This window comes from Neopsephotus bourkii, unplaced genomic scaffold (assembly GCF_033783945.1).
Source record: "Neopsephotus bourkii isolate Nb327-2 ecotype Australia unplaced genomic scaffold, CSIRO-AGI_Nbou_v1 NB_168, whole genome shotgun sequence".
Lineage (NCBI taxonomy): Eukaryota > Metazoa > Chordata > Aves > Psittaciformes > Psittacidae > Neopsephotus > Neopsephotus bourkii.
This window is the reverse complement of record NW_026900684.1, coordinates 5574043-5584117: the sequence shown is the minus strand read 5'-3', so window position 1 is coordinate 5584117 and position 10075 is coordinate 5574043. Positions and strand designations below refer to the sequence as shown.

Genomic DNA, 10075 nt, shown 5'->3' with positions numbered 1-10075 from the left:
TCTTAGGATGCATTTCTTTGTATGAAAGCTGTTAAGCCAAACAGGTTCTCCATGCTGCAATCACTGCCATGCCCAAGCATAGAGGCACTGGGAATGGGTATTTCCCATGGGAGAGCTGCCCACCTGAGCTATTATTCGGCATGCTGGCCAGGCCGGCACTCTCAGGCCTGTCATACCCACACTGGTGACAAACAGCAAGGCTAGTGCGGGGTGAATGCAGAAAGAGAATTCCTTTTACATGGAAAATCTCCCATGCTTCATCAACATTGTGCTGCAGATAGGGCCAATGAAAATAAGAAGTGGCTCAAATACTGATCTTCAGAGAGACAGGCAAGGGCTGAGCAGCTCTTCACTAGAGATATTTTTCTTTTATTTAGAGGTCGAGACTGGTGAAGGTCTTGTCCAGTCTGCCGTGTACCAGCAGCCTCAAAAGGAGCACTGCTGTGCTCAGCTTCCTGGAAGGGTTATCGGATGCCAAAGCTCAATGTTAGTGGAAGAAATCCTTTCCTATTGACAAGGGGGGGGAGAAAAAGCAAACAAGGCATCCACAGCGATCTGTGCCAACAGCTTTTTCTGAGAAATAGCCCGTATAATTCACAGTGGGAAAGGGATCTGTATCCACAAATTACTTGGGAAGAGCAGACTTTGGCGAGGCAAATGGGACCAGTACCCCACCTGCCCTTTGGTAGAAGGTAGCTTCTACAAAATGCTGTCCCAGTGGTACCTCACGCCACTGGATGTGTGGACAGAGGTGGAGCAGGAGTAAATATGGGAGGAACAGCACAGAGAAATTGCGATGACAATCATGGTGGCATCCTTTTCTAAGCATGATAAAGAGCTCATAGTTTGCCTTCATAGTGTCTGCTAACACTGCCTAAATGGTAACCCTGGTGGCAGATTACAAATCCTTCAAAATTTGACATGTATCTGAATTATTTTATGTATTTTCAATGGGGAAAAATAACCATTTTCTTGGCTGATTCAGAACAACAAACACGAGAGATGGTGAATGATCAGGAATGATGGAGCACTGTATGTAACACCTGGCTGGATTGGAGCAGGTCTGACTCATTGGAGCTGATTTGGGAAAACCCACCCTCAACTTCAGCTGCTTGTCCTTTCCATCAGGGGGTACACAGCCATTACCAGAGGTGCCCAGGCCATCAGGTTCAGACACCCCTGAATGCAGCACTCCCTGGGCACAGGGGGAAGCTGTGGTGTGGTTTGTGCGGTCCTTTGGTGGGGGCTGCATTTGGAGCCCATCTGTGGTAGGCGCAGAGCAGCTCTCCAGGGCAGTGGGGACATGTGGCTGTCACAGCTCTGCCCATCCCACATGATGAGGCACTTCACCTGCCATGGAGCAACCCCCTTTGGAGAGCAGACCCTGTGTCATTCACCTCAGCTCCTACACCATTAACTCCTTCATCCTCCTCCTTCGTATTAATTCTGAAGCTGCTCTAGCTGTCACATCTGCACCCTTACCAGCTGGTTTCCTGGCTTAATTGCTCTCAGAGGGCTTCTTCAAGAGCCACACCTGCTTTTTTAAGGGCCTTAATTTGTCACTGTCCAAACTGGAGCAGCAAGCATCTAAAATTCAGCCCCTGTGACTGGGTTGTATTTCTTCAAACACAAGACTAATTGCTGGGCCTTTGCATTCAGCTATTTCTGCGTAAAACAGAGCCTGTCTTTTGCTGGAAAGTGCCCCACATCATGGATATTAAACGTCATCTTGTCAGTGGGATTTGCATTTGTCCATCCCATTTGTTCTTGCAGAAAGAGGCTGTATGAAACAAGGAAAACTCAGGGCTCTCTCGAGTTCATTCTGTTTAAAGGGAAAAAAAGTATTTTTCTTAGTCAAAACTATTTTTGGGGGTGTTCCAGGTCGTCCCATCCAGCCCCTGCAGCAGTGTCGGATAATCCAGCTCATAAAGTGCTTGAACTTTATCTTAAAAGACATTAAGATTTTATTCTGTCCTCCTTCACAGCTGCTATGGGAAGTCTTGCTACCAAAAGCCTACCAATAAGGGTGAAGGCATGGATGGAGTAGCAAGGGAGAGAGATTTGTGGGGGGGGGGTGGTGGGGGGGGTGGGTGGATGGATGGATGGATGGATGGATGGATGGATGGATGGATGGAGAGAGAGAGATATGGATGGATGGATGGATGGATGGATGGATGGAGAGAGATGGATGGATGGAGAGGGATGGATGGATGGATGGATGGATGGATGGATGGATGGATGGATGGATGGAGAGAGAGAGGGATGGATGGATGGATGGATGGATGGGTGGGTGGGTGGAGGGGTGGAGGAAAGGAGGGAGGAAAGGATACATAGGCACAAATAATCACTTTTAATAAATTAATCTTGAATTTGACAGAGCCTCCCTCTGCCCAGGGGTCATGTAAAGGGTGGGGGGCTCCTCTCAGAAATCAGAAGCAGGTCCCTCCTGAGTCATTTTGTATGGCCATGGCCTGCAGGGGCAAAACTACCCTGCGCAGGGGAGCACAAAGCAGGGGTTGCCAGTGCACTGATTGTTCTAGCGCTGTAGGACGAGCAGCACATTGACCACTGAAGAAAGGCTGGAACTGCCTGTTTTGAACACATACCCGAGACCCTTCAGCATGGGACACAAAGGCAGCTCCTGTGTGCGCCCTGCTGCCCCTGCTTCCCAAAGGCTGCTAGAGGTCTCATATTAAAATGCCTCATTTTCTGCAGCCAAGGGAGAAATGAAATGAGCTCCCCAGAGCTCAGCTAAGGTCTGATCCATGGGGCTGGTGCAGCGGATGGGCACCATGCCTCCGCCACCACAGCTCACTCCTCAGCCCACCTCACTGTTTCATTGCTGTCTTTCATTGCTTTAATGAGAGTCCCCCTGTGCTGATGAGAGCTCAGAGCCCTCCTGAGCTGCACCACTGGGACTGCCTAACACAAGGGTGCCATGTTTAACCTAGAGCAAAGCTGTCAGTGAGAACAAAGCAAGGAGCTGTGTCACTCATCCCTGCTGCACCCTGCTCCCCTCTCCTGCATTGCTTTGTTTCCCACTAGTGGGATCAGGGTTTAATAACAACACAAACAGCTGTACATGCAGCCCAAGTCCTCTGCATTTGGAAGTATATCCAGCTGATTCCTGTCAAGGATCATTAAGGGCCACGTAAACACCCATGTCCCCCTGAGGTTGTTCTTCCTCCTATTGAACTCAAAGCAGAAGCAAGCTCACTCAGGAAACTGCATGGAGTCAGCAGGTTTGGCGTGGTGGGGTTTGGTGTTGTGGCAGGAAGAATCAGCTATAGGATAAAGGGTAACAGAAAGAGAATTATGGGGAGGGAGAGGAGAGAATAGCAATGAGAAACACAGAGTGAAGGAAAAGTTTGGATTGTTACTTCGCTCGCTTCAGTCCTCCCGCCTAAAATGTACTGATTTTTCCCAGCTCTGCCTATGTAAATCACCCCATTTTTTATGCAAGGAAGCTGCTTGCCTCTCCCCTTCTCTGCTCCAAGGTATTCCCAGACCTGGCAGACCCTGAGCTCTGCACTGGTAAATGAGGGCTCTTTCCTCTCGCCTCCCCCAGCCATCCCAGTCCCGATGCAGGAGACTGCACTCCTTGCAGTGCTGCTGCTGATGGATGTCTTCTGCTCCAGAGCGGGAGCTTGTCAGCAGGTCCAGTGGGTGACACTTCCAAGACAGCCAGGAAACCAGTTAGAGCAGTGGAAACAGGCGGCCTCATCGGATGGTGGTGGTGGTGGTGGTGGTGTGGCTTCAAAGGAAGCCACTAAATGGGTGCTAGGCAGGGATAGTGGGAGACCAGGCAGCACTGGGCAGGCTGCAGTGATTTCCTGACAGAGCTGGGCTGGTAGAGCAGAAACAGTGCCGTTGATACAGACTTGCCAGATCTGAGATAACGTTATGCTGGTTTGCAAGTCCATAGTGACTTCTGTATAATCCAGATTTTATCAGACTGATCTATACAGCTGTAAACACCTGTACAAAGCTCGAGAATTATGGTGTCCAGACAACTGCCATTCTGAAATGCTCTTATTCTTGAGCACTCCTCAATAGCCTTCCCTTAACATAAAAACGTTTCAATCCCTACATAAAACACATTTTTCCATGGAGATGAAAGCTGTCTTTCAAAGCAGCTATTAAAGACTCATTATGCTCAAATAGAGGGTTTCAAACTTTTCATTAGGCCATGTTTTCTTAACAAAATCCTGTTGGATTTGCAGCCTCCTGCCTGCCCTGCACAGCCTTACAGGGAAAAAGAGGAGGAGATGTTACACGGAGCTTTTCCAATGCCTTTCGCTTCCCAGATCTCACGTGGTCTGCATTTCACCCTGAGGTGGGGAGTTCTGACTCCTGTTGAGCAATTAGGAGATAAGGAAGGTGGCCAGCACCACAAGATCTTCTAACTCACCCCTTAGTTGTGAGGTCCTGGTACTTGCATCCCATTTAGGTGAGAAATTGTTATTTTTGGAACTGCTATGGGCAGCTGAGACAGATTCCCAGGCTGTCCCCATCCAGGTGGTCCCTCAGCACCCTCCTGCTTGTGTGACCCATGTTCATTGGACACAAGGGGAGCATCTCTGGACACACATAGGCAGTGCTGCCAGTTCAAAGGGGGTCTTGCTGTGAATTAAAGGGCTTACTAGTATACCTGCACTGCTTCTCCTCCATCATCCCCTCGCTGTCCATGTGGTCAATTAATGTAAGGAAGACAAGATAAATCCCACTGAGTAGATCTGGAGACTTATTTCTATTAGATCAATCTCTTCCATGAACATCGTTGTTAGTTTGTGGAGCTTAAAGCAGGATTAGAGCCCCTTGTCCTTAAGGCCCTTGGTGTTGGTTTTTGAGACCTTGCTGCCATCTGCACCATCCCGTGCTGGGAATTGAGGTCTACCATGAGGGCTCTGGAAAGCCTTAATCAACTGAACCCTGGTACAGTGCACCCAACTTCTGTGCAAGCAGCTGATGTGGTGGTGGGCTTGGAGAAGTGGGTCTGGAGAGAGCATCCTGGGCTTGCTTCTGTTCAAAGGAGAAATGGTTTGTTGTGTCCATTTGCTAATGTGAATTACATATCCCTGGGAGGATGTTCAACAGGTTAAATATTGAAATGCATGGGGGAAAAAAGGACTCTGTATACAAGCTACAGTATCTCGTGTGATGTTTTTAATGTCCCTAATTTACATGCTGACAGCTTTGCCATTTCTAAACAATGTTATCATTTATCTTTCTGATGATTAATCAGCACAAGCTTCAAACACTGTTTATCACACTTTGATGCAGCAATCAAACCAGAAAGGCAAGGCATTATGGGAATGTCTTTTTCTTCCCCCAAACCTTACAGCATTTACAAAAAGAGGCACATTTTCCCCAACACCATTCTTAGAATTATTCACTCATTCACAATCAGTCATTGTATAAAAACATCATTCAGAAATAGGTTTTAAAATACACCGGCCTCCTTTGCATAGTATACAGAAAAATAGGCAAGAGTCAAGAGATGTGATTTTGGAATGAGAATGCAAACTGATTCAGAGGTACAGTGCTTCCCAGGCAGAAAGATGCACTTCTCAAAACTAATCTGTAGCTCTCCTGAAGCTAATGAGCTTCTTTCTTGCAGGTCTGCCACCAAACCCCCTTTTGCCGTACACACGATGCTTCCATTAAGGTCAAACAAATCGGATTGCAATTAGATTTACTCTGCGGTCCTTGCATGTGGCCACTGACCAAAATGACCAGTCACAAAAATGAGTTACACAAAGTACTCACAAGGGTCAGTGTTGGTTCCATGTGTCATGTTCCATCCTTGGAACAACTCGAGGGACCCTATTTGTTGTTTCCAATTTCTGTTGGTATAATTGAGAAGCTGAATATACCCCTATCATTTTAGGGTCTTTTCTTCTGTAAGAAGACCTTGAGTTCTGCTCGCTATAGAGTTAAAACGGCAGGCTGGGGGGGAGGGGGGCATTAGTAGGCACTGGCTGCATCCTGTTGATTTTCAAACAAAACTTGGTGATTTAGTCATTTGGTTTCTTGGATGCTGATATTTTTTTTCACTTTAAAAATATGCTACAGCAAATTCATCGAGCCTGGACCATTAAAGAGCAACAGGGAACTCTGAACAATAGGTGCTTGTTTTACAGCTACTGCAAATGCTTCGAAAGCACTAAATTGCCTTTTATACTCAACAATCTAATAACAAAGACTGATTTTCTCCCTTTTTTCTTCCCCCAATTGATTTGATGGCTCACTTGAGCTTTAAAAACACATTACATAAATCTTTATGGCTATTACAGAGTCTTTTATCAAGTTTAATTTGGTGTTTGGTTTTTTTTCTGCAGTGTAATCATTCACCCTTACAAGCAGTGTACCACATGCACACACGTGGATCGTGCTTGACTCTGGATCCACAGGAATAGTAAGTCCTAGAGGTTTATTTTGCATGGGGAGGGACCTAAATCCTTCCAAAGGCAGTTTGTCATGGAAAGCTCCTGGTTCAGAGGTATATCAGAACAAGCGCTGAGCACTCCCAAAGGCACCTCTGACAATAGCTCTATCCTTTCCTGCTACTGAACAGTGCTGCTATGACTTTGCTTGGGCTTGACAGCCCGTGGTGGAAATCTTAGCTAGGATTAACTGAGAGGGTGGGAGATCCATCAGTACAGACCTCTCTCCCTGCCGCAGGTTAGAGGGGAATGTGCTGCTCACCAGGCAGCAGTGGAGAGAGCAGTAAGTGTTGAAAAGCCTTCAGGTACAACTAGGTACAAAACCCCAAAACCTGAGCAGATTATACTGTCTTCACCAGGAGAGGCAGAGAGGCTGTTAATTGCCAGGATTCCTCATCCTTCTTTCTCCTGACCCCTGTGTGTCCCGGTGACTTTTCACTGTCCTACTGGTTTTGAAGTGGAGGATTTCGATCACTCTTCCCTTTCCCAGCCCTCCCTGCTGCCGTGGTCCATGAGGAAAGCCCGACCCTGGAGGTGTGCAGGGCCAGGCCTCGCTTTGTGGAAAACGAAGAAAGAGAGGCTGAGAGAAGCAGGATGCTCTGGCTGCTCTCCCACCCATCACCTCTCTCAGTGTTATGGTCACTCAGCAAAGCTCTTTGAGAACAACTCAGTACAGACAGGGCTTGGCATTGTAAGAAGTTGGGGCTGTGCTGGTGAGGGAGCTGGAGGTGAAGGAATGAATCAGAAAGAACTCAGTTAAATGCACAGAGGTCTATCTCCACCCTGGGCTGGCCAGGCCTGGCTGGGGGCCAGGCTGAGCCTCCCAGCTGCTGGGTTAAGATGTGTTTGGTGCTCAGAGATCCCCACGTGCACCCACCAGAAATTTTGTGGGTTCTGCTGCTGTTGCCAGTGCTGTAGATCTGGAGCAGCAACACCGACATCCCTGGCTGTGTTTGGAGCAGCACGGAACCGGCTTCCTGTTATAACCGCTGTAAAGGCAGGACGGGTCAGATTCACGGCTGGTGGAGCAGTGGGAGGCGGCACTCTATTAATGAAGCTATTATTCGAACGAAGAAGAAAAGAGAGGGGTGGCGCTGCTGGTGACACCGCGGCAGTGCTGGGGTCACAGTAAGGAGATGGGCACGGCCAGCAGGGGCAGCAGAGCTGGCAGTAGGGCACAGCTGCGCGGGGCCAGCGGTGCCAAGGGGGCCGTGTTTCGGAGCATGCATTCCACCCTGGACCAGGAGCCATTGTTGGGCAGCGGCTGTATCCCTGCCAGGCTGCACATGATGTTGTAAACATCCACGGATCTGATGGGAGGTGCTCGGTAGTTGGATCGGAAATCTGCAGGGAAACAGGCAAAAGAGAGGAGCTGGCATCATACGGCTTGGGGCTCAGCTGCTGAAGCGTGGGGTGCTGTGGGGCAAGGGCAGGATGGGATGTGGCATGCTATACAATTTACAACATAGCCCAACAAAAACATTCTGAATGTTTATATTCATTATTTTTACTTCTAGTCCAATTTTAGTCTAAAAACTTAAAACCTTAAAAAAATATTAATTACAGGAGCTACTTCACTGTGTGTGCTTAGTCGATTTAATAGCCTGCAATAATTGCATTGTACATTCTTCTTTGCTTTTGCTCCTGTCTGCAGCTGTAGCCTGGTGCTCAGCAGTGTTTAAAGGGCCTGATGAAATGGAAACCAGGGGTTTTGTGTCTGCCCATCAGACAGGTGGGTGAGGGATGCTGCGGCCTTCCCAGAGAAAGGGCTCTGTGTTAGTGAGTGTGAATCCACCAACAAAAGGAGGACAAATGTGTTTCAAATAGAATTAAAAATGTAGGCTAAAATTTAGGCAAATAGGGCAAGGGGATAAAGTTACTGTGCTGGGATGTCAGAGAGGGGCTGATCAAATCCCTTCACATCCCTCTGCCTTGTTTCTCTAGCTATAAAACAGACACAGAACTAGGAGCCTGCCTGTTATCCAGCCATAGTGGGGAAATCCTGCCATCTATTTGTAATTCTGGGGCATCGCAGAGTGCCACATCGAGGTCCTGACATGCCAGGAGCTGCAGGGATACTGTGCCAGGGCCGTGGGGCTGTGGGGGAGCAGGACACCGGGGATGGCGGCACTGTACCTGGCCCATACGCGAGGAAGAAGCCTCTCATGTCCATGAGCTCGTTGTCGTAGCCGTGCCAGCCGTTCTGCCAGGCCTCCTTCCTCCCCGTCCCGTTCTCCCAGAAGGGGAGCTTGTCCCTGCTCTGGGCAACGACAGCAGAGCACAGTTAGTGCCTGTCTCCTGGGCTGTGTGCGGGGTGCTGTGGGGTGCCATGCTGCACCCCCACTTGCTGTACCACCCCACCAGCCCCCCCCGCTTTGCCGCCTCAGCCAGCAGCCCACCTCCGGGGTGAGCAGGGAGGACAACTTTGTGCCTCTCACACATCCAAAGTTCTGCTGTGAGCACAAAGTATCACAGCTGTGTGCAACACATTTAAGCATGCTGGTGTCCCTCTCCCACTGCGTGTTAGGATGGGTCTGACGGTGCATTGTTCTGCCTAGCATGCCATTGGCAACATAGAAAAAAGAGCCATTTTTGCTTCGTTTGGCTAGTCAGCCTAAACAATACAATATCACCCCTGCTATATACTTTCTAATGATTATTATATCTTCTCCCTGCTTGTTTTAGTATTAGAGCACTGAGGAGCACAGGCTCAGTCCCCTCTCCTTGGCATAGACAACTCTGTTTTTTATCCCTGCTAAGTGCATCCGTGCTTTAATAATTTGTCATCATAATTCTCATTCTTCCTTGTCCATATTGCACTTAACTCATACTTTTAAATTCCTTCCTTAATTTCTTCTGCTTTGTATTAACAGCTCTTACCAGACTACCTACAGCAGTGCCCCCTCAGGAGCAGCAGTCCATAGGGGCTGCCCAAAATGCTGGACCAACGTCTCTGTGAGTTTCTCTTGTCCTATGCTCCCTAGGGCTGGCGGCAGATATGACACTACAGATATCCCCATAACTTAGTCAAAACCATCAGCTGTCAGTTCATTAGACCCCTGGCATTAATTTCTCCAGTCACTGCAGAAAAGGAGCTACAGTTCCCTAAGCAGCCAGGTCTGGGCTTCACACTCCATCATGGAAGCACAGAAGATGCCCTAGCAGAGTCTCTCCCACATTCCCATGAGTGGTACGAGTGGTGCTGCAGCCCCTGCAGATAGTGAGGCAGATTGACCAAGGATCCCTTTCCTTTTGCAAACATTTATTTTGCCTGATTTTCATGTTCCTCCTCTTCCCAAGTGCAGGAGCACTGAGGACAGCAGAGATTATGGCTATGAGGTGTAGCTTTTCCAACTGTTTTCCAGGGGACCCAGCAGATGTACCAGATAATTAAACAATACTAGCTGACAAATTAAATGTCTTTCCTTGTCCCCATCTATTTCACTGATAACACTCAGCAAGCCAAGGGGAAAATAGACTCCTTCCCCTCTTCCTACCATAGCACCTCCTTACATTGCAGCTCTGCTTACTGTGGTTCCTGGGGACTAATTGTCACTGGGTTGCTCACCATCAGGCAACCTGTACTGCTTTTGTTAGCAACAGCTTCACACAAGCCAAGCCACCTCTAA

General features: G+C 48.4%; 1 protein-coding gene and 1 long non-coding RNA gene across 3 annotated transcripts in view; one reads left to right on the top strand and one right to left on the bottom strand.

Moving 5' to 3' along the window:
* The first annotated feature begins 3347 nt into the window (after positions 1-3347).
* Positions 3348-4792, top strand: LOC133222295 (uncharacterized). Its single transcript, XR_009728270.1, has 2 exons — positions 3348-3534; positions 4519-4792. It is a non-coding gene; the product is annotated as an uncharacterized LOC133222295 (long non-coding RNA).
* Positions 4793-7127: 2335 nt separating this feature from the next.
* The window catches only part of ENPP6 (ectonucleotide pyrophosphatase/phosphodiesterase 6), a 32872-nt gene continuing 29924 nt past the window's right edge, over positions 7128-10075 (bottom strand). For both annotated transcript variants that reach the window (XM_061371829.1, XM_061371820.1), the window contains 2 exons: positions 8583-8706; positions 7128-7790 (listed from right to left, as the gene is read on the bottom strand). In XM_061371829.1, the coding sequence (XP_061227813.1) occupies positions 7570-7790; positions 8583-8706 (345 nt within the window). In that variant the 3' untranslated portion in view covers positions 7128-7569. The remainder of the gene's footprint in view (positions 7791-8582; positions 8707-10075) is intronic.